General features: G+C 34.7%; 1 protein-coding gene across 9 annotated transcripts in view; it reads left to right on the forward strand.

Annotated features, from left to right (window-relative positions):
• The window catches only part of LOC144964361 (ATP-dependent RNA helicase DHX58-like), a 48,559-nt gene extending 28,741 nt beyond the window's left edge, over positions 1–19,818 (forward strand). For 8 of the 9 annotated variants that reach the window (XM_078898517.1, XM_078898514.1, XM_078898518.1 and 5 more), the window contains 11 exons: positions 929–1,177; positions 3,545–3,707; positions 4,775–4,873; positions 6,428–6,624; positions 7,719–7,857; positions 8,536–8,775; positions 9,706–9,873; positions 11,179–11,426; positions 14,012–14,094; positions 14,894–15,172; positions 16,922–19,597. In XM_078898517.1, coding sequence (XP_078754643.1) covers positions 929–1,177; positions 3,545–3,707; positions 4,775–4,873; positions 6,428–6,624; positions 7,719–7,857; positions 8,536–8,775; positions 9,706–9,873; positions 11,179–11,426; positions 14,012–14,094; positions 14,894–15,172; positions 16,922–17,228 — 2,172 coding nt within the window. In that variant the 3' untranslated portion in view covers positions 17,229–19,597. Of the gene's footprint in view, positions 1–928; positions 1,178–3,544; positions 3,708–4,774; positions 4,874–6,427; positions 6,625–7,718; positions 7,858–8,535; positions 8,776–9,705; positions 9,874–11,178; positions 11,427–14,011; positions 14,095–14,893; positions 15,173–16,921 lie in introns of all 9 variants that reach the window. The other variant, XM_078898516.1, reaches the window with a different exon arrangement.
• The last annotated feature ends 5,606 nt before the right edge of the window (positions 19,819–25,424 follow it).

Consider the following 25,424-nt stretch of genomic DNA (forward strand, 5'->3'; position numbering starts at 1 on the left):
AAATGTCAGAATTTACAGAGCTAAATCGTACTGTCGGAATTCCGACAATTGTCGGAAGATTTACAGGCCTGGATTAAGTCAGCTAATATGATCATGGTAAAGGGCATCGAATTGTAACGATTCTATTCCATCTCATAACATTGCTAAATAATGGCACTCCCAGAAACTTAAATGCTCTTCATAACAAATCTGAAACGGTAATTATGTGATTTTGTGCCATGCAAAGCAGAAAGAAAATATGAAATAAAACCATCCTAGAAATTATTCTGTGAAAATTTATACAATTTTGATTATATTATGAGTAGTTTTCAATACTTGCAACAGTCTATAATTGTTTTGCTTTTTAAATATATATATTATTTTGACTTTACAATTTCATGTGGATATAATATAATTGTTTCCATTACTTTTTATGATTTGTAAACTGGTCTGCAAATGTTGACAAGAAATTATTCATGATTTTTTAACCAATTTGAAATCATGTTTGACAGAGTGCTAATTTCTCTGAGACTTACTCATGATTATTTTTTATTCTTTTTATTTTTCATTATACTATGAGCTTTGTACATTTATGATTTATTCAATCATGAACAATTTTCAATAACTTAAGTAGTTTATAATAGTTAATAATTTCGGCTTTACATGGCTGTATTGATATATTTTTTCTTTACATTCAAAGTTATGTAGAAATTGTCTTTAAATGATACACAACAAACTATTTGAGATTATGTAATTATAAGCTATTGTATAAGGCATTTAAAAGATAAGTCCTATATTCAGCTTTAAATAAGATATATAAGATAGAAATCAGGTCACCTCGATGGTAGCAGTGAATAGCAATATTCTATGCAGGTAAGCCACTGAATTCTTTAATGTCAATTTTGATCATCATAAAATTTAATTTAACCTATTTTTCTTCTATGAGCAGATCAATATCGTCACGGGGGACAGTGAATTAAGAATGGATATGCACTTACTTCTCGAAGATCTTGATGTTGTTGTGCTCACCCCCATGATTCTCCAGAACCACATAAAACGGGGAAATGTGAAGGACCTTAGCGTGTTTTCCTTGCTTGTCTTTGATGAGTGTCACCACACTAGAGAAAAAAATCCATACAACACTCTGATGGCAGCATACATGGACAAGAAACTTATGGGTGACTTCGATCTTCCTCAGGTAAGCCCATACAAGGACAATCTTAAATTTTGGAAAATATAACTCTCTTTGGGGAACTGATTTTTTAATGTTTTCATTAACAACCTACTTGTTTGACATCCAGTGTAGCTGTTATTGGTTTACATAACTGGTTGTCTTTTACTATGTAGTGTCTAGTTCCTCTTTGAATAAGTCAAGATTTTAAAACAAGATGACACTGTAGTTTGCAACAATTTCCTGCTTGTTAATATATTCACCCAACACTTATTTTGCTGAGGTAAATTATTGGAGGAGAGAAATTCAGACAATTAGATGTTGTAAAGTGTAAAGGACAGTTGTTGAGTATTTAAGGCTTTGCTTATTTAGGAAATAGTGATATCTGTCATCCAATAAGCTTACGACTCATGAGAAATGCCTTTTGTTCTTACTTGACTGTGAAGTTTAGTGTATGTTTTCAAGATAATTCTTTAAGGCTTCAAAGCATTGCAGATTGATTCTAAATTTAGAAAATTCTCATTAATGACATACATATTACACTCCACTCCAGGTAATCGCACCACCTTGGGATCAGCAAAAATGTTGTGAGTTTCCAGTCCACTATTGCAACATTTTACAAAAATATGGTTAACACAAACCAGTTGTTGTAAACATTGTTCTGAGTCCACCTCAGACTGAGAAATTTGATTGGAATAAAAAATATATGGCAGCCCTGTATAGATTTTGACAAGCAAAAGCAGCTTTGAGGCAAGCCAATATCTTACGATTAGATTCATTTTCAATTTTTGTTCTCAACATTTGTAAGAGTCCAAGAGATTAGCCGTGATGAGAGTCAGTAAGCTCTCACCAAACCCGTTGATCACAATGCACAGTTGTCAATCACAAAACAAAGGATATCATCGCTTAGTCTGTCCTCACAACTATCATTGTCTACCTGTTGTCTAAACCATGCCCAGCCCACTCGCCTCATATCTCAGATGACTGCACAAACCCGAACTGCAAAGCCCTGCCCACTTTTGTATCTAATGGAGTGGCGATGTAGTACTTTGAATGATACAAAAGCTCAGGTGAAAAAGGAACTGGAGGATTGAAGATGGGTGTTGGAAAGGAGGGGTTAAGGGTAAGCAGATCGAAGACAGCGTATTTGTGCATCAGACAACAGAGAGCAGAACCACCAAGAAAGATAGGAGAAGAGGATGTGCCAGAGACAAACCAATTCAAATACTTAGGAACAACTGTTCAAGGAGATGGAGCCAATGAGATGGAGGTTAAGAAGAGGATACAGGCAGGCTGGAATAATTGGAGGAAGGTAATTGGAGTTATGTGTGACAAGCGAATTTCCGCACAGCTAAAGGGGAAAATATATACAATAGTTGTAAGACCAGCAATGTTATATGGACTAGAGACAGCAGCTGCAACAAAGAAACAAGATAAAGAAGTTGAGGTGGCAGAAATGAGGAAGTTGAGATGGTCACTTGGCTGGACAAGAAAAGATAAAGTGAGAAATGAACGAATTTGTAGGTTGAATGAAGTGAAGAATGTATCAATAATGATAAGAGATGATAGATTGAAATGGTTTGGACATGCACAGAGACGAGAGAGGGAGTACGTGAGAAGGAAAGTACTGGACTTACAAATAAGTGGGAAACAGGAAAAAGGGATGCCCTAAGACTAGATGGTGGGATAAGGTAAAGGATGATATGAAAGAACTGGGCCTGGAGGAAGATGATGCGCATAACCGAGATGCATGGAGATGTGACATTCATTATGGCAACCCTGCAAAATGCGGTATAAGCTGAAAGAAGAAGAAGAAGAGTAGTGACACACTTCTGTAGCATTAACCCCACCCACTCTCGATTCTTCAAAGTGTCATGATTTCATCCATGATGAAATCTAATCATGAGATTTTGTTTGGTTGATTCCTTGAATTTGCCTCCTTTTGAGGTCGAAAATTTGTTGCAAGTAACCAAAGTTTGTTGCAATTAACCAGTGACTTTTATATAGAATGAATTCCATTTCTTGGGAAATGTTGCGATTAACTGAAAGTTGCAATTAACTGAGTTGCAATTATCCGGAGTGGACTGTAGTTACAACCAACAAAATGTTATGTCTAAAAAATAGGATAGAAGTAAAACATACCAAGAAAAAACAGCTGTAAAACACTGTAAAACTTTCAAAATACCTGCAGGTTGTGGGACTTACAGCATCTTTTCCTGTGGAAAAAGGGAAATGTTGCGATTAACCGAAAGTTGCAATTAACTGAGTTGCGATTATCTGGAGTGGACTGTAGTTACAACCAACAAAATGTTATGACTAAAAAATAGGATAGCAGTAAAACATACCAAGAAAATACAGCTGTAAAACACTGTAAAACTTTCAAAATACCTGCAGGTTGTGGGACTTACAGCATCTTTTCCTGTGGAAAAAGCAAGAAATGCATTGCAAGCATCAGCAAGCATTTTACAACTTTGTGCCAATCTGGATGCACACAATATCTCTGTGGTTGTGAAATACCTGGCTGAACTCAAGAAGCGAGTTCCTGTCCCAACTGAGGGTTAGTTAACATTATTTTTTGATCTTTATTTACTGGCTAACTTACTTACTCTGGTGTAATCTCATAAGAGGTCGACTGGAAATGGCTTGAAATCTTTACTATAATTAAAAAGTCAGTTGTTATATTTTTTATGAGATAGTTGTTTGTTGTACATTTATGTTGTCTTTGTCCTTAATTCATTGCCTGAGATAGGATATAGCCATTGAGCAAAAGTGAGTATGGCTTCACTAAAACAAACAGTCATACTTTTATGATAAAATAGTCCTTGAGAGCCATTAGGCCTATGGAGCCAGAGTGTATCCTGGTTTCTATAGCTTGAAGTTGACAAGAGCAATTGCCTGCTACAAAAAAAACACAATATATATATATATATATATATATATATATATATATATATATATATATATATATATATAATATATATATATATATATATATATATATATATATTAGTTGACTCTATCCAGTTGTCAAATCCATCTAGTAGCCTTATTTAACAACAGTTATCATTACTTTCAATCTCTGCATTACTTAAGACTGGAGCTACCTTATTTGGCATATTTATATTGCCCTTGGTTGCAGAAAATAACAAAATTATTATTCCACTCCTTCCATCGAAAAACCCTATAATTTCTTAGTAAATACTTAATCGTTGAATAATGCTTTGAATGCACTGAATAAAAAATGAATTCAACGCTTACAGAATATTTGCGCACCTTTTATTGGTTGAAAATATGATTTTCATGACAGCTGATTGGCGATTAAAAATAATTTTTGGTGCGCATGAAAATAAATCCAACATTTTCCTATTTTGGGTCAAATTGTCATTCAAGCAGATGTAGAAAAATAGAAATGGCGAATCAAAGTTACTACTGTCCTGCATCCAAAACCATTAAAATTCACAACAAATTACTCATATTATCTAACTGAATTATCTTCCTGCCACACACACACACACACATACACATACATACATACACACTCACCACACAGAGAGATATACTAAAAACTAAACACTTCAATGAATCTTCAATCTGAAAAAAGTGTTGTCTTTTTTATGCTTCCAGAGATTAAGTATCTTCAAGAGAGAGACAATGATGAATCTTACAAGAAGATAATTAATGTCATGGAAAAACTTGAAGCAGAGGCTGTTGATTGTGCACAAGGTAAAATAGTGTTTTGAAAGCAATAACAATTTGGGCTGTGATATAGTAATGGCTTTAAATGGCATACTTTTATTCAAGGATGGAAAAAGAATTGTTCTCTGACAAGTGACTGTCTATAGATAGTGTGAGCTTGGCTAAGAAGATCACAACACTGCCATCCAGAAGTATAACGGACTAACCCACAAAACTATTTGCAACCTTAAACGTTTATAGTCTGGTTAATACAATTTAGTGAGAATTACTCATAAACGCAGATGGCAAAAAGCAATAACAAAGACCTGAGTGACGTCAACTTCATACTATCTATTTTAACTGGGCAATAAAACCTGCATGGTTTTTGGCACATCATTTCAGTAGAAGACATGCTTACTACTACGAAAAGTTTAACCACTGTGAGTGCAAATTGTCCATCTATAAAGTTGACCATAACGACTACTATTTCTATCTGCTAAAAGCTAAGAATTTTTAAACTTTCAGCTAGGCAGGTCTACAGTTAAGTTTGCATTTCATTGTCTAAGAAGAGTATAACAGTGATTGAAAATGCTCAATGTTGTTTGACCTTGCAATAGGATGAGAGACACAGTTTAGCTTCATCATTACCATAATCCTTTTGAGCTTTGCAATGAAATTCAGATTTTTGGTTTTTAGAAATACACTACATATATACCTTTTTTTCATTGGTTATTATTATGTATGGGTTTTCGAAATTGTTTTGAAACATCATCTTTATTTTGATGTTTATATATTATATTATCAATGTATTTTTGTCTCTCTATATATTGTATTTTTAATTTCAAATATTGTAAACCAAATGATAAACTGCCATTTTTTGGACAAGAAAGATTATATTATTATTATTATTATTATTATTATTATTATTATTATTATTATTATTATTATTATTATTATTATTATTATTATTATTATTACTATTATTATTATCATTATATTATTATTATTATTATTATTATTATTATTATTATTATTATTATTATTATTATTATTATTATTATTATTATTATTATTATTATTACGAGTATTATTCAAGGAGAGGAGAATGGATTTCAAATCCTCCTGCCTTTTTTCATTACACATTTTTCAACTCGTTGACAAGAATATGTTTGATGCTTTATTGTTCAATTATCAAGTATAGTTGTAGCAAGAAAAGGCTATGATATGGATGATTCACTTGTTGACAAACTCTTTTAGGAGTAATTTCTTATCCAAGAAAGAACAGATTTTACATATTTAGCTAGTTTTTGAAACTGATAGGCCACAAGGATAGGACGCTAGTTTTATTTGAAGTAGTCGTTTTCATTTTCATTCCAACTTAAATCGACAGACCATTATTTATGAAAGGAACTGAAAATGATATTAATAAAATGGTATAAAACACTTATAGATATAAATTCTGAAACTAGGTTCTTCCCTTTCCTTTTTATCCATCGCTACATAAAAATAACTTCTTTGTGGCTTTGTGTGAATGATTCAATGCATAATCAAAATGTTTACATACAAACTCTATAAAATTGTTTTCTAAAATTCTGTCAACAGACATTGGACATGGTGAAATTTGTGCTGATGCTGAAATTGGCAGCTTACTTTCCTCAATTCCCACTGACAATAGAAAATTACAGAAATACAACAATTGGGCTACGAAATTATTTACTAGAGCCGTGGAGATCCCTCGTTTTTCAAATGAAACCAATATGTCAGTGAGACTCCTGATGATCATTGCCCAATATCTGACAGTAAGTTAGAATATAGTTTACACCCCCCCCCCCCCCCCCCCAAAAAAAAAAAAAAAGAAACCCCAAAAAATCCTTTTATTCATTCCATAATGGAAATTTGTCTCCTCTAGGGTTTATTCCAAGGGAAGACTGGAATAACCCTGGTGTCAGCCGCAGTGCAGTGCTCAAATTGGCAGGTGATTGAATTTGGTACCTTTCGGATACAAAGCAAAAATGTACTGCTGAGCCATGCTGCCCCTAAACTTAGGATATCTTTTAAAAAAGTATTCATTTATACTTAAATCAAATTTGTTTCATATTTCTTGTAATCTTATCGACAAAGGTGAGAATTTCTGATCCTTACTGTCAACGGCTATTGCAACATTTGAATTATAACAATACAATGAATTCTGTTTAATTGTAACGTGTTGTTACACCTGATAAAGAGATAAAACTCCATTCATTAAGTATGCAAGACACTTAATTAGAGGCCGACCAGTTAATTCCTTTGGTACAGTTTTTATATTTGCTTGCTTATAGTTTATAACATAGTAAAGAATGAATGACTGATAATAGAAAATAAGGGAAATATCATCAAGGTTTTAATTAAGTATAAATTAAAATTCCTGAGCTCTCAGTTGATGGTTTTTTTATGAGATTCATGCCATATACTTTGTAAGGTTTATTTTTTATGCAACTGAGATAGATCCTATAAGATTAATTAATCACTACCATTTGAATAGGACACTAGTCAATCTCAAATTACTGTCCACCAGATCTAGCAGATCCAGCTACCTAATCACTGCTGGGTGGACAGGGGGGTCAGAAAAAAATCTCAACTGCACCCGGGATCGATCTCAGTCCCTTTGCGTGTGAAGCGAGTGCTCTACCAAATGAGCGTTGTGACTCCCAATAAACGTGTTTGGTATTCCTTTTTATCAGTTGGTTAATTGCGATGCCGCTTGAATGAGTCAAGTAGCTTGCTCTGCATATATATTTTTTAAAATTTGAGGTAGTGCTCTTGGTTATAATTTATTAATTTTTTTTTTTGATTGAAGATTTTGATATAATCCTTATTTATTGAAAAGACCTGAAATGATTTTGGTCTATTTCAGCAATATCATTTTGCATTAGAGACCCACGATCTGGTACATCTGCAAGACGTCATCAACTATCTTGATGACTGCTTCACTGCGAACAAATTTGATGAATTTGAAACAAATGGAGAAACAAGATTGTATGATTATTTCAAAGGTATTAGACATATGCATTTGGTTTTTACTTAGAAAAAACAAAAGATAAATATATATATATATTTATTTAGAATTAAGATCACTAATTTTCTTTATTTACTTCAATTATGTTATTGTCAAACTGATATGAAAGTTTCACATTGTCGTATTTCAGTCTGCTTTTAATTATTTTAGGATGATCGTTTATTTTAAAACTTAATGAGGAATCAGTAACATAAAATTACCAACTCCTTTTATTTGTAAAAATATGGATTATAATGAGACAGGAATCTAACTACACCAATCACGACAAACTTCTGAGAGCAAAGTAAAATTGGAAAATACTTATTGTTAGTGTTAGTGACAAAACAAAACAAAATTAAAAAAGAAAGCAAATTCTGTTCTCAATTTTCTCAAAACACACCAAGCTGCCTAAAATCAATTCAAGTGAAACGTTTTAAAGTTAACCAAAACTGGACTGGAGTACAATTATGGCTAAGAAGAAAGAAAAGAAAAAGAAGAGAAAGCAGAATCAGGAAACAGAGAAGGACTTTTCGAAAAAGTCTTCTCCATTAATGGTTGAAATTGTCATGTGACTTATTCATAATGGTAAAATGGCTGATACGGTTATGCCTTATTGAGTTGCTAATCTTTATTTTACGAAAATGACAGTGACAAATAATTTGTATTTATCCTTCAGAGTTTAAAGAATCTATGGCTTACCTTTGTCATGAAGACAACCCTAATCTGCGTCGCCTCATGAAGGTTATTGACGAAAAATTGCTGAAAAAGGGCAGTAAATCTCGTGGAATCATCTTTGTCAGAACCCGAGCAATTGCAGAAGCCTTGGCATTATGGTTGAATCGTTGTGAGAATGAAGGGATTAGGGCTCTGAAGGCCTGCATCTTTACTGGCACTAATGCTAAAGAATCACAAGGAGGTAGGTAGACAGAACTTTATCAACTGATTCGACAAATTTACTGAAAGTATGCAATGTGGGTTTCTGTGGTTTTTGAATGAGCAAGTACTTACTGTAGGGATCTCTAGCCGTAAACAATCGTACGGCTAGTGACCTTGGCAATGGTCATTCCTACTTCCGCTCTGCCTCGTCCCGAGCTGACCCGGCTCATATAAAGCCGAGTGGACCTCTCGATAGGACACACTTCTTCACACTTACCGACAGAGACACTTCACACTTACCGACACACTTACCTACAGACTTACCTACACACTTACCTACAGACTACCTACTGCACACTTCAAGCTCTACACTAAACTATCTACCATACCATATCTGTTGCGACCATACCTATCTACCATTACGACTAGCTAGATTCAGGGTAAGCTATATTTTTATACTTTAACATTATCTATTTAATATCTAGTTTTAACTCAGTAATTCCGTGATTCACCGGCCATCTGGACCCATCCTAGCCATGGAGTCCTACAGCCAGAATACCGAGTTCTGGCAATCACGGTAGTTACTACATTACGTTTATTAAGCAATCAGTGACGAGTGACTTTTGGAATTGGGGGACTTGCAGTGAATTTATTTTAGGATTTATCATTAGATATTAATTATTTCACTTACAGATAGACAACATTCCACCATAGTGAGACACTCTTAATATTGTTTTTCAAACCTTTCTAAAACGACAATATAGCAATGTTATATGAGAAGACACAATACAAACTTGATCATCAACAGCTTAAGTCTATTTCAACATCATAAAAAATATATTTGTTGAAACTTATCTTTGGGAAGCTTTACTTTTGTCCTACTATTCTTAAACATTTGATAAAAACAAAATATACCAAATACTATTGAAGAATTTTCTATTTTTTAATTATTTTTAATTGTGCAATTCAGGCATGACCCAGTCACAACAAAATGCTTTGGTTGACAAATTCAAAGAAGGGAAGGTGAGGTTATTGGTGGCCACGTCAGTGGCAGAAGAGGGTATTGATGTCCCAGAATGCAATCTTGTCATCAAGTACAACCATGTTGGAAATGAAATCACCACCATCCAAACCAGGGGTGAGATTACCATGGTTAATGTTATCTTGGATCATGCCATACCCTCATTTAACAATTGAAAAGTTGTTTAAAAAAATAAAACTTGTTGTCTCCATATTTAGGATGATTTCCCCCAGACTCTCTCTCTCTCTCTCTCTCTCTCTCTCTCTCTCTCTCTCTCTTTCTCTCTCTCTCTCTCTCTCTCTCTCTCTCTCTCTCTCTCTCTCTCTCTCTCTCTCTCTCTCTCTCTCTCTCTCTCTCTCTCTCTCTCTCTCTCCCTCTCTCTCTCTCTTTCTCTCGCTCTGTGGGCCTACCAGTTTATTGTAATTAAACATCAATTTAATATTAATTTAAGGACATTATAGTATCAATCAATACCCGAGATAAAGTTTACTTTTCAAGTTAGCTCGTAAGACGAATATCTAAAAAAAGATGAAAAAATCATCTTAAATTTTTAAAAACTCTTCAATTGAAATTCTCATTTGCAGGGAGTTGAATTAGGGCATGGCAATAATCACAGACCTGCCTTCTATTACGAAAAATTCTTAGAATTACGAAATTTTGGCTCTTAATTCAGAACTTCATGAGCATCTCTAGGTCATTAAAATTATTGAAAATGAAAGTTGATGCCAGACTACATAAGCTTACGTTTAAGGATTTTTGAAGTGTTATTTAATCCTTGTGATGGTAAATTGTTAATGTTTAAATAGCAACTACAATTTCCCCTGTGGGATGAATGAAGGGAATTTTATATACTTTTATTTAAATACCTTCGGTATGAAGAAGACAAAGTGATTTATGAATAACACATCAATGAATCATTAAACCAATGAGTAAGAAAACATTACTGGTAATATTTTATGTATAGTAAGTATAGTTGAGCCTCCCTCCCAAATTAGGTCTGATCAAAAGATCAGTATTTAGTAGGGAAAGATAGAGTAGGCCTGATCGTAAAACCAGTAGACCCAACAGACTCGGCCATTGGCCAAAAGGCCTAAAAAGACGAGCTGACTATGCTATGCTATGCTATATTATTGAAATCTTAGATAATGCAACTCTCTGTCGATCAAAGTTTTAATACTTTCCAGATAAACTGCTTTCTGTTTAAAAAATCTAATATTATTCTATGAGTGAATGGTACCAAGCATTTAAGAATTTTGTCTAAGATCTAAGTTTGTATACCACACACACACACACACACACACACACACACACACACACACACACACACACACACACACACACACACACACAAATATATATATAAAATATATATATATATATATATATATATATATATATGACACTAAAACTATCTTCTAACAGGAAGGAGCAGGGCAGAAGGCGGTCACTCTGTTTTGTTAGGAATGACTTCAATATGTGAAAAAGAAACGGTGAACCAGCAAAGGACAAAGCTGATGTATCTAGGGATAGAACTTGTTCGAAAAATGCCAAAAGAAGAGTTCCTCATGCATATGAAGAAAAATCAAGCAGACGCAAAGGAGGAGAGAGATTTGGAGGAATTGATCGCATCTCAAAATGAAATAAGATACAGGGATAAAAAATTCACAATGGTAAGATGACCATAATACTTTTTAGAATCTTAAGAATTTTATTAATATTTATATCCCATCTCTCAATTTAAGATTGTGTGATCAACATCTTTTGTGCACCACAAAAGGGTGAACACAAAAGTAAAAAAACAGATTCTTACATTGCACGGCCCAACAGTGTGGAATTCTCTGCCATTTAATCTGCGCTCTAGTGTTCATAATTCTGAGACAATTTTTTAAAGAAAACTTAAAAGTCATCTCTTTCGGTTATATTTACATGATATGTGGGAAAATATAGCATTTAAAAGATCAGAATAAAGAATTATTTTTAAGATGTAAATTATCGTAAATAAGTTCTATGCGGTGACAGTACAAAAAGAAGAAAGCGAATGCTCGAAACAATATTGTAGAAGTTGAACAAAATTATACTTGGACGAATGTGAGTCATTTTTTACTCATTTTAATATGTTCTGGATTGTTAATTTAATTTATAGAGCACTCTCTGAACCTACAGGACATCCTTTATTAATAATAATAATGATAATAATAATAATATATATATATATATAATATATATATATATATATATATATATATATAGTTCTTTTTTTAATATCATTTTTGTACTGTCACCGCATAGAACTTGTTTACAATAATTTACATTTAAAAAATAATTCTGTACTCTGATCTTTTAAATGCTATTGATAATATGTTTGAGTAAATTTTTATAATGTGCCTTGTATATTGTGCACCTAGCGCTATATTGTATGGTGCAGGCGCTGTATAAATAGATTACATTAATTTTATTATTATTATGGTGGTATGGAAATTTCTGAAAATTTATTTTGTTTAAGTGCCATTTGAATAGAATTTTAAATGATGCATAATTTTTCACTACATGAATATATATATTATATAAGCAATACATTTCAACATGATGAGTTTGTATTCTAAACAGGCCTAGGATTTGTCACTATTTCTTTCAATCTTTAGATTGGTCTGATTGTACAGATCTGGAGTCAAAAATGCAATCCAAGAGTTTATTTTCTTGTCAGAATGTCACTGTGAAAACCATTGGAGAATGTTGTAGATGATTATTCTTGTATTCTAAAAAATGATATTAATAACCAATGATTGTGACTACAGTTATGTCTCTTATCCAAAAGTCTGCCATTCAGAAACGTTTGTAATCTGTATATATATATATGTAAATGCGGGTGGTTGGATGGGAGCATCACCCTTGAATCGTATACCTATGATGTTCGCATGGGTGTACGATCCGATAGTGATGTCGTTTCTTCTTCTCTTTACTAGCCTATCCTGCTTCTTTGGTTTGTGATTGTATTTTTGACAGGGATTTTTTTTTTTCTGTAAATCTTCTGCCTGTTTGTTCTTGGTTATTTATAATTTAGCTTATGATATCTTTAGGTTATGATTTTGATTTACATTTGTACTATTTTTGTTAGTGTTAGATTGCTTGTTTTTTTGTTTCAGCGGTCTCTCATATAACCTCAATTGTGTTGGAAGAGACCTAAAGCAACAAACAAACAAAAAAAAAAAAAAAAAAATATATGTAAATGGAAATAATTTTCTTCTTCTTCTTCTTTTTTTAAAATTTATAATCTGGAAACTCTTTATTTCGGATCTGGGCACTTTGTTTTGGTACCAATTTAATATAAGATGTAAGATTAATACTTTCAACTTTAGCATTGTTTGCATTTAACTTGCCTGTTACTGTTTCATGTACATCCATGTCACTGCTCCCAACTACTTGTCATCTCTTCTTTCTATCTACAATCCGAATCAATCTCTCTGCTCATCTACTTCCCTGGATTTGAACCGTTTGATTCCTAAGTCGAATGATGAATATATCCTGAACTCTTCCATTTTTTTTACTAAGGATAATAGGGATGCCTTGTATTTTTTGTTTTTATGATAGAATAAAATTGGGTTTCGTAAAATTGAAGATGTACAGTACGCAACATAATATATGTCCTGCATTATAAAGTTATAAAATAAAAACTGCATGCAGACACAGAAATAAACACCTTCTTTGCATCTACAAACTACCATGATAATCTCAACACCAAAAAATAACAGGAAGTACGAAACAACACACAATCATAAACAACAATAACGATCACACTTCCCGAAGATTGCCCTAGTGGCATGAAACATTTCCGTTGAAGTCATTAATAATCCTATATTATTTATATATACATTGTCCCGCTTTATATAAATGTGATGTCAGGGGCCTTTTAGGATATTTTGATTGGAGATTTCATTATTCAAGAAATTCTGTGGACAAATTGATTTAAATAGATGTTTTTGGATTACGGATTATGGATTTGTCACTGTATTTATAAAAGCCTTATCAGAAAAGGGTCCATATAGAAAATTTAAAGAAGAAAATAATGCAATCGATTTGTAAGATTTATTTCACCTATGTAAACCGTTTTATTTGTTACTTACATTTGTAGGCTATGGAGTATTAGATAATTTAAAAAGTGCTAGATTAAAACTACATTTTGGGGAGCATTAGGTTGTCTAATTAAGTGTGTTCCACCATTCTGTTGGCAACTGCATTCATTTTATATTCTTAACAGACCTGTAAGCTGTGCAGACAGTTTTCCATCCAAAGCGACAGCCTGAGAACTCTCTGTGGAAATAGCAGAATTGTTGTGGATAGGTATCATTTTTTATAGTCTTCAAACTACAACTATAAAGTCAAATATTATGCTCTCATTAACAGTGGACCAGTGTAAACTATGTATCATGACATGAGATATGAGTCAGAAATTAATTTAGTTGAATATTAGATTCCTTAGTGTAAAGTAAATCTCTGTATAGTCTGAACGAGAACTCCATAATAATTGTTGCCATGAAGATGAAAGATTCTTCTGTAGGTTTAATCTTTAGACATTATTGTCTTTCAAGGGTTGCGTCATAAGGAGAGAAAATCATTCGACGGTAAAAATCTGAACAGTGAGGATGAATCAGTACATTATAAAGCAAGAAATAAAAGTACAAGAAAAAAAAAAAACATCCAAAAATATTAGCCTGCCTCGAATAGGAATTAAACCTCAGACCTCTTGATCAGAACAGCTCGTTTCAGGGACATTCTTCTACAGATCACATTAGCTTGGTAAAGAGGTTAACTACTCCAAAGATTGGGGCAGAAAACTAAAATATTCACCTACCCGAGCAGATTTAGAAACCGTGCTAATATGGATGATTTCAGCAGTGACAGACATTTTTGTGATAAGTGAAGTCCCGGTGTATTGAAAAGGTTATAACTTAAAACTTGAATTTATGCAGACATTAATTAGAATTGATTATTGTTTTGAGTGCATATTTGTCACATTTTTATTCATATTTTTACTCATGACACTTATAATTTTGTTTTAAAGCTATATTCTTTTTCCTGTCTTAATTTCGAACGATGAATAACATTGAAATATATAATTGTTTAAAAATGATCTTTTCAGAGACGTTTGGCGTAATGGAAGAATTTTCTTTAATGACCCAAAGTACATTGGTGAAATCCAAATGATTGGTAGTGTCAGATGTAGAAGTGATGTAGAGGGTGGCACACAATGCCGGGGACTGCTGGGAGCTCTGATCTCATACAGCAGCAATTACTTTCTGGCCGTGGGAGTCAAGAACTTCACCTTTGATGAAGAAGGTCAAAATATGCCAAGGGCTGTGAAAAGATGGAAAGATTGGCCTTATCCTTTAAGGGAGCTGAGCAACGAGGACATTAGACAGTAGGTCATCATTTAGCCATACCCCAAAAAAAAAAAGAAAGAAAAAAAGAAACAAACAAAGGGACATTGCTTTTTAGTTCATGCCCCATTAATGATATTGATAGTGAAAGCAAGCCATGAAAGACCAATTTGAAACCTGCATGGTTTTCATGTCAAAAGTAAGATCTGATCAAGATTGTTGTGTCACAAAATGTAAGTCTATAATGTAATTACAAACGAAAAAGTATGTAACTATTTTTGGGAATGGTTTGTGACTTTCATTTTTGATATGTTGCTCAATTTGTTGTTACTGCCTCTACTGCAATTGCTTCTTTCAACCTCACTTATCATAAAATGTCAAACTGACTTCTCTTAAATCAATTTGAACTTTCAGCCCCACTTTTTTATTATACAGGGTATTAAAAAAAATTATTTCTTTATAAGGAATTTTGATTGCTCAGCAAGCAAAAAAGATACAGTGGAGCTTGGTTATAATGAGAACCTCTGTTCCAAGCATATATTATCATTATTCCTGTGCTCTCATTATAACAGGTTTTCGTGCAGAGAACCACAGAATCTTATTTTGACCCTTTAAAAAATACTTTGATAATCTTTCAAAATAGTGTACACGATGCTGGACTTCATATTACAGCGTCAACGTATCTTAGCAATCGTTACCTCATTCTTCTCCATTTCTTCTATGATGGAGACTTTAGTCTAAATAGTCAGTCTCTTTTTTGATTTTGAGAATCCATAATATTGTTATTGTTATCAAGTTGAATTACGTATGATGACGATTGATGATATTATGATTTTGACAAAAAGTGTGTCAAAAACTTAGATTGAAATTGACAGACTATTTGACAGCAGGAACCGACACACTATGATGTAATATAGCACATATCGTGATGTGGTGTGATGCTAATGAACGGTGCTGATAGGTGCATTGATGTGACACTTGACCTCATCCAAAAATAAGCAAGATGGGCTATTGCATTTAATTTGGAGGGGTGATCATCGTTGCAAAGTTCCTTATTTACATGTATATCTTCTGTAATGATAGTAATAGCTATCTATTGCAATTTAACACTGCTTTGCTTTGAATGTGAGGGATTGTAATGTTTGTTGATAAATAAACATGCATTTTTCTTTATTCCTAATCTCTGATTCGCTCTCTCTCATTATAACAAGTCTATTCATAATAGAGAAATAGTGAGGGGGAAAACGGGAATTTGAAAAAAGTCTCATTATTGCCGAGCTCTCGTTATTTCCAATGCCGTTAAACTTAAAGCAACTCTGTACACTCATGCAAATTTACCATCAGTGGTATCTATTGCCATCTGCTTTAATGCTACTTTTAGTACTATAAGCCTTACTCCCATAACAACAATTACTACCACCATCGTTACTACTTCTAATGCTATAACTCTACTACCACTACAACAATCACTACCACCACTATTATCACTTCTAACACTATAAATCTACTACCACTACAACCATCAATGCCACCACTATTACTACTACTTTACTACTTCTAACACTATCCTCTCCTTTCACTACCGCATGACCATTACTACTTCTAATACTATAACTCTACTACCACTACAACAATCACTACCACCACTGTTACTACTAAAGCTAATACTGCTATTTAAAAAGTCACAAATTTTTTAATTTTTTTTTTTTACATTTAAAATTACCGTAATTAATCATATTTTTGTCACCTTGCTGCCCCCCCCCCCCCCATACACACTTTCAACTTAATAGTTACATCATCAAGCAACAGAAGAAATCAGTGTCTGGCATTCAAGAAACTGAACCTGCAGACGCTTCATATATGGCTTCATTTGCGACAACAGTTGCTAAGGATAGGACAACAGTTGCTCAGGAAAGTATTCAATCCGAAGAGTTGAATGAAATTTATGAAAGGTATCAGTGCCTTTCTGTTCAAACGGCATCCTCTTCATTGTCAACATATTCTTCCAGTGCCACTCATCATGAGACTCCACGAAAGGAGGTAATCTCAGAACTTGACAGTGGAGTTCATGATTCTGGCTTAATATCAGAAGATTAGATAGACGACTCATTCAAATTCGGAATTCAATTTCCTAAATTATTTCTTCCAAGTGAAATACTTTGTATGTTTTTTTAATGTTCAATAATTATTGACTTATTGGCATCAGGGTGAAATTAAGTCTAAATGTCAATGCTTAACTTTGAAAAGCAAAACTAAATTCTCACTTTTATTGTTTTTGACTTTGATAAAGGGTTTTTTAAAGGTTTTATAAAATATAACTAACATATACATTTTTTAAAAACATGTCGCATTTTTTTTCTCATCTTTTATTATTTTTTGATCGTTTCAATTTTTTACACAATTAAAAGTTGAGTAATTAAACTGAAAAATAATCGATTTCCTTTTATGAATTTGATCTTATCCTGTAATTTCCACTGATTGTATTGAAATTAAAATGTGTTACAAATAAGCTCATGCATTTATTAACTATTCACTTCTTTTGGGGGTTGTTTTGAAAACAGTTAAAAGAGCATGATGTTAAAAATATACGATGAGCATCATTTCAAATGCTGTTCAAATACATTATGTTTATCAATTGTTAAGAATAATGTGGCAACATAAATTCATGTGCTTTTATTTATAAATTAATTTTAAAAAACATAAAATGCTTTAGTCACTCACGCTGTGCTTTCATACTATTTATTTGCTCATTTGTAATCTATTTATTTGACATATTATTTCTCCTATGTCTCCTGATGTTAGCGTTATTCTTGCCACTATTAAATGTCATTTAATTGAAATAATTACCCTGGATGATTATAAGCAAGAGGGGTATGTGTAACAGCATATTTGATTTAAACATTAATCATTGTTAAAAAATTGAATAAATTGCTTAAAACCAAAGCACACTCAGAATATTCTCTGTGCTTCTCAACTACCTATTTGTGTTGTTTTCGATATGCGAGATATCCATATATATTTGACACAGGAATATTGAATGAAGAAGAAAACTTGTCCTAGCCATGGGATTTGAAATAAAAGCTGAGTACCATTTTCAAAGTTTTTAGTTCATGGATAATATTGTAATTTGGCCTCTTTCTCATCTGGGCGCATCACCCAGTTGGAAAAGAGATAATCTCATTAAAAAATATGGTAATAAAAAGTTGATTGTGGATGAGAGATCAAAATTTCAAAAAAAAATTTTTGCCACGACATCATAAGATATCATTGCCGAGGCATTCCACGAAGGAATATAGATAACTTCATCAATCAAGATGTCTGATGTCAACAGGAATCACCCATGTTGTCCAAGTGAGCAAATTGGGGGTTAATAATCTTGCTCAAGGAAAAAAAGAAAGTGCCTGAAGCGGGGCTTGAACCTGCGTCCTTCCGTGTCACAGTGCAATGCCTTAACCACTCGACCACTTTGCCCCCCCATGAGAAATCATAAGAATAGAAAATGAATTGAGTAATAATGGCTCCTGATATATTACCAGATGAAGAAGAAAAGACACTGTTACAGCTTTTAGTTTTTCTTTTAGTGGACTATAGATAATTGGGGTCTTGATAGCTCAGTTGGTGGAGCACTCGCTTCACAAACAAAGGGACTGAGATCAATCCCGGGTGCAGTCGAGATTTTTTCTGACCCTCTGTTGACCCAGCAATGATTGGGTAGCTGGGTCTACGAGATATGGTGGAAAAAATTAGCGATAGAATAGCATCCTATCCAAAGGGTGGCAATCAATCGCTACAGTCCGTCGCACGCTATAAAAACTGAGATAAAATCCGGCTCCTCCCATAGTAGGCAGGGGGGTACTTGCTTTGTTTTGTTGATAAATGGGAAACCCAAAAACATCCATTTTATCTGTTTTCGTATATTAAATTGAAGCTTACATTCAAGCTCACATTGTTATTTATTACTTTTTATTTTTATAAAAAATACAAAATACAAAACAGAAAAGAAAAGAAAAAGTATGAAATGAAATATCCCTAGACAGGAGAAAAAAAAATGCAATTTAAATTATTAAGATCTATCAATATTAAAAATTTAAGAATGAAAATAAACCAATCATCAATCTCCCCCCCCCCCCCCCCCCCCCCCAACAGTTCCTCCTCTTCCCTTCTCCCTCTTTACCATTTTTTACTTTTACTTTATTTCAAACGTTTGCTTCTAGTCTTAACATTGATAATAATAATTTTAAAAAAAGCAATATCCTAATAAAATTGTTTTGTCATTTTACACCCCTGAATACTTTCCAAATTTATTTTGAATTATATTTGTATGACATACATTGTTTTAAACTTTACTTTTACTTGCAGTGACCTTTTATGTATAGAATGAATGATGATGACATCACTTTAAGTCAGTTTTTGGAACGCCAGTTTGGTGATTAGTTCTCAATAAAGCATCTCTGTCAGACTTTTAACTTTGTTGGTTACACATGGTTTAATGTGTTTATATGATTGACATTGCGAAACATTGAGTGTTTTACTTAAACACATACCTACCATCAATAAACATTTGTTGATATTAATTTCCGATTATAATATGAACATAATTAATCGTTTTTTTACTGGCGTCTTAGTCTACGAAGCACATTGAGCATGTCAAATCTGTGGCAACATGCTGAATAAATGGTCATATTTATTTGTCTTGTCTCATGTGTTTTTATAGATTATTGGAGGAGTGGACAACAGGACAAAGTTGTAGACAGTGGTGGATTAGGACTTCTGGGAGAGGGTGGGTGGAGACTTGGAGAGGGTGGGTGGAGACTTGGAGAGGGTGGGTGGAGACTTGTTGTAAGACAAAAGGACGCTTGGATATTGATAACTTGTCCCGTGCCAGCCAATAGAAGTCCACTAGAAATAAAAGTGGCCCACATTGTGAAATTGTGCCGTTTTGGGAGATTGAAAAAAAAACAAACATCATGAAGTTGTCAGCAGGGTTGCCAGTTTTTTTCAGGACAACTTGCCAAATATGTGACAAAAACTTGCCAAATGCTTCGAAAACTTGCCAAACCTTTCAAAATAGGGATTTTCGTTACACGTACTCATAATTGTGAAATATTACCTGGTGTTGACTAATGTTGTTTATTTTACAATTTACAGGGCCTCTGATATAATCCAATCTTCTCGGAGACTTTGAGGAGTGAATGATCCAAAAAGTATACTTAGTTTTAATGCAATCCAAGTCACAATGCTGAGTTGAGTCAGTATTTGGTTAACAAAAACAAAGCACGGTAATATGGGAATCTTTTTCTCTTCCAAAACCTCAAAATTGATGAGAACAAATTTCAAAATCGTGTGTCTGATTTTATCAAAAATAAATTGATTTACAACATTGTCTCTCTTGGACATCCGCTAACAAAGTCACTCTTAAGACAGCTTAGAAGAAATTGTGAGCATGGCCGACATCCTCCTGTGCTTCACTCATCACAAGCCAATCATCCCCATCATCATAGGTAAGTTCAGTAGTTGAGCTAGAGGCACCTAATAGGGTGTCTTTTGTAGGGTACATGATGTCAGTGGTGCAAAGTTGAAACATCCTATCTGTTGCCCTGAAATCAACACAGCAGTGACCCTTGTGAAAAAGGTGTGTTTTGATTTTTATGATAACATCAAGGGTAGAGGAGCTCATTCTGTTCCTGAATTTTGTCTGGGTTGATGTCACCATGGAAAATATTCTTTCTATTGAAGCATTGCTGGTTGGTGTAACAAGACATGTGAGGGCATAATCAGCAAGTTCTTTAAAACCTTGTGTCTGCTTGACTCCCTTCCAGAAAAGTTCTGCATCAGTTGGTAGGGTAGCATTTTGAAGGCAGGTTCAACAGTCCAGTCAACAAGATAAATTCTTATGTATTGACCCTGTAGTGGGGCAGATTGAGATCTGTCAATAGGAGTAGTAAGGCGTCTCCTTCCCTCCACTAGCCTGCGGGAGGTCCTTGGGCAAGACCGAGTACCCGCAATGCCCCCCGAACAGGGTTACGTGAAGTCGCGCCAGGCAGGCGATGGATGAGGATGGAGAGCAGCTGAAGGAGCTTCAGAACTGGTCTCTTCTTCAATGTGCTAGGCAGAGGATATCCTATGGATACAATGGCTGGGACACACGTCCTGTAAGGACACTGCTCTCTCACAGAAAGCAATGGCAAACTACTGTGAGTAAACCTGCCACGGAAACCTGAATGAAGAAAAGCAAAACAAATAACGATATGAGACCTGGTAATGAGACCCCCAAGTTAGATTGGTCTCCAAAGCGTATTGGGGAAGAACCTGACGCCGGCGGGAGTACCAGCCTAGTTGATGAAGGCATAACGCCTGAATGTACAGACCTGGGAAAGAACCGGAATACATGGTTAAAGCGGAACTACCTCATAGGAACTTGGAACATAAGAAGCATGGCAGCCGGTAAACTCAACACCATCATCAATGAAGCAGAAGAAAACAAAATAGACATTCTGGGACTGTCGGAACACAGATGGGCTGGAAGTGGACATTTCACAACCAGCTGCGGAGGAAGGATAATTTACTCAGGAAGGGAAAAATCTGGACAAAGCGGTGTGGCAATCTATCTCGCAAAAACAACAGTCAACAGCCTCATTGGATACAAACCAGTGAGTGATCGCATTGTTAGCATTAGACTCCAAGGTCAAGCTAAAAACATCACGTTTATTCAAGTTTACGCACCAACAACTGCTGCAACTGAAGAAGCAATAGAGAATTTCTATGATGCCCTACAAAAGGAAGTGGACAACAAAGATAAACAGGACATATTAATAATCGCTGGTGACTTTAATGCCAAGGTAGGACGAAAAAAGAACAGTGAAGAAGATGGAATCATTGGAATATCTGGACTAGGGGAAAGAAACGAAAGAGGCGAGACACTCATAGATTTTGCACTGGCAAATCAACTTGCAATAAAAAACACCATGTTCAAAAAACATCCAAGAAGACTATTTACGTGGACATCGCCAGATGGAAGAACAAAAAACCAAATTGATTACATCATGATTGAAAAAAGATGGAACACCATAATTCAAGACGTCACTACCAAACCAAAAGCAGACTGTGACACAGACCACGAACTTTTGATATCAAAACTGAAACTGAAGCTTAAAATGAAGAAAAAAGTTACAAGACCTATTAGATACGAAGTTGACAGTATCAATGAAGAATTTGCGATTGAAGTAAAGAATCGTTTCCAACTGCTACTTCAAGATATCGAGGAAAAGGAACCGGATGAGATCGCAAATGAGACAAGGAAAATATACTTGGAATCCGCTGAAAAACACCTTCCTAAAAAACGGGGCAAAAAAACAACCATGGATGAGTGAAAATACACTAAACAAAATCAAAGAGAGGAAAGACGCAAAGACGACTCATGGCACTCATAGCAATGTATACAAAGAGATAGCTAAGGAAGTGAAAAAGCTGTGCAGAACGGATAAGAAAGAATATCTCATGAGAAAATGCAGAAAAATAGAAGACCTTCAGAGAGAAAACAAGACCAGGGAAATGTATGATGAAATAAAAACCATCACAAAAAGTTTTCAATCACGAATAGGGGTGATAAAAGATGAGCAAGGTAAACCCCTCACAGAAGCAGAAGACATAGCAAATAGGTGGAAAAGATATTGTGAAGATATGTACACAGAAGACCAAATAAACGAAATCCAACCTTTGCAAAACAACATGCAAAATGAAAACGAAGAATCTAGCTTACCACCTCTAAAATCTGAAATAGAATGGGCAATTAAATCACTTAAAGATGGGAAAAGTCCAGGTTGTGACAACATTCAAGCTGAGATGATAAAAGCAAGCGAAGATGAAGGAGTTGAAGTATATCTAAGACTTTGTACGAAAATTTGGGAGAAAGAAATTTGGCCCTCAGATTGGAGGAGAGCAATTTTTATACCATTGCCTAAGAAAGGAGACTTACAACTATGCTCCAACTACCGAACAATATCACTCATCAGTCATGCAAGCAAAATCCTTCTAAAAATTATCATGAACAGGATTGAACGTAAACTGAAAGAAGAAGTCAGTAACACCCAGGCAGGTTTTAGAAAAAACAGAGGGACAAGAGACCACATATTCAATTTGCGTCAAATTATTCAGAAGCATCGAGAAGTAAATTCTGGCCTCCACACTTGTTTTATAGACTATTCGAAAGCTTTTGATTGTGTTAATCATGAGAAACTATGGGAAACTCTCCTGGAGATGAACTTTGATCCTAGAATTAGAAACCTGATAAGATCCCTCTATGAGAACCAACAATCAGCGGTACAACTAGAAAGCGGAACAACAGAATGGTTCAAAGTTACAAAAGGAGTAAGACAGGGATGTATTCTATCACCCCATTTGTTCAGCATTTACACTGAAGGTATAATGCGAGATGTGGAAAACGATGTCAGGAGAAGTAATTACAACGAACCTAAAATGCAAGGTCTACCCATAAAAGATCTGAGGTACGCAGACGACACTGCACTATTGTCCACAACACCGGGGGGACTAGAGAATCTAATAACATCTGTAAAGGAACATAGCGAGACCAAAGGCCTTAAGCTGAATATAAAGAAGACCAAAATCATGAATACTGACAAATGCAAAACAGATGCCATCATAAAAATCAATGGAGAAGAAATAGAAAGAGTAAAGAATTTTGAATATCTTGGAGCCAGGATTGAGTACAACGGGAAATCGGCCCCAGAGATCAGGAGGAGACTAGCAATGGCAAGATCAAAGCTAGAAAAGATGAATAATATCTGGAAAGGGCAGTGCATTCAAACAAAAATCAAAATCCTCAAAAGTGTTGTTTTCCCAACTGCAACATATGGATGCGAAGCATGGACTATCAGCAAAGCAGAGAGCACAAAGATCACAGCTTTTGAAATGGCATGCTACAGAAAAATACTCAGAATATCATGGACTGAAAAACAAACAAACAAAGAAGTCCTGAGAAGGATCGGAATAAAATCACCAATTCTTCTTCAAACTGTAAAGAAATTGAAACTAAACTATTTTGGCCACACGACTCGCCGCCACGAATCATTAGAAAAGCACATTCTGCAGACAAGGGTAGACGGCAAGAGAGGAAGAGGTAGACCAACAAGAAGCTGGGAACAAGATATATGTGAATGGCTGGGAATGACAGCAATTCAAGCAAGTAGACTGGCGGAAAACCGTAATCTGTTTCGCAAGAAAGTTCGGGAAGCAACGTCCTACGCAGGATCAGCTGACTAGATAGAGATAGAGATTGACCCTCAATAGCTGACAAGTTGTCGTCCATCAAAACCTTGGATGGCAGGTCTTTGAAACTGGCCCTCTCCACTTGATTCAAAACTTTCTGTGGGTTCAAAGCTTTAAGTCCCACAAAAACTTTGATGCAGGGTGGAAGTCTCTTTTCTACTTGCATAAGCGCTTCCTCGAGCATTGAGTGGCATCTGAAAATAGTATCATTTATCTTGATTTCTGCTGCCTGTTTGTCTTCTTTGACATTTTGCATGTACTTTTCACATTCTGTCTCAAACTTGCAACCATAGTCACAGCTTCTGAGCTCTTTTTTGGATCCATCATCATGAAAAATCCGTGCTTTTAGATGCTATGCAGCAAGAACAATTCTTTGTTCAAAACAAGTGGATCCATCTTCACCGACTGAAAAAGACTGTTGCCACGCTCAAACTCCTGAACAACAGGAATTGCAAAGTGAAACAACAGCTTGTTTACTGGATCAAGCAGCATCTCCTTCAAGAGTCTGGCTTTGAATTTGCAGTCTTGTTGAGCATGAATTTCTGCTGAATTGAAATACAAAATCAACTCCTCCCAGTTGAGTGACAAATTATTCATAACTTTCCCTCTAACCAGCCATCGTGTAGTTGACACTTTTAAAAAAGGCTTTGGTTGGGTGACAACTTGTTCAGAATCATGCTCTGTGTTCATTGCCTCTAAAAGCTTTATAAAATTCTGTCTTCTGAGATCACTGTGAGCGAACCAGTTTGGGATCTCTTTAAGAAGAAATCCAAGATTGGATGGCAATTTGTTGAATGTAGAGCGCAAGAGAGTGACAAATGCATTTTATTTAGATGCAGTTGGGTGCCTTCTCCTTGATTCTTGTCCTCACACTGTTCTTGTTTCCCACCATGACACTCGCTCCATCACTCGCAAAGCCAATGCAGATTAAAATTTTCAACCCAAAATCTTTCAACTCCCTTTCCAGTGTTTCATATAGTGACTAGGCATTTGTTTCCAGGACTGGAA

The sequence above is a fragment of the Berghia stephanieae genome, chromosome 2, assembly GCF_034508935.2.
Source record: "Berghia stephanieae isolate SIO BIC M18660-M18661 chromosome 2, UCSD_Bste_1.3, whole genome shotgun sequence".
Taxonomy (NCBI): Eukaryota; Metazoa; Mollusca; class Gastropoda; order Nudibranchia; family Aeolidiidae; genus Berghia; species Berghia stephanieae.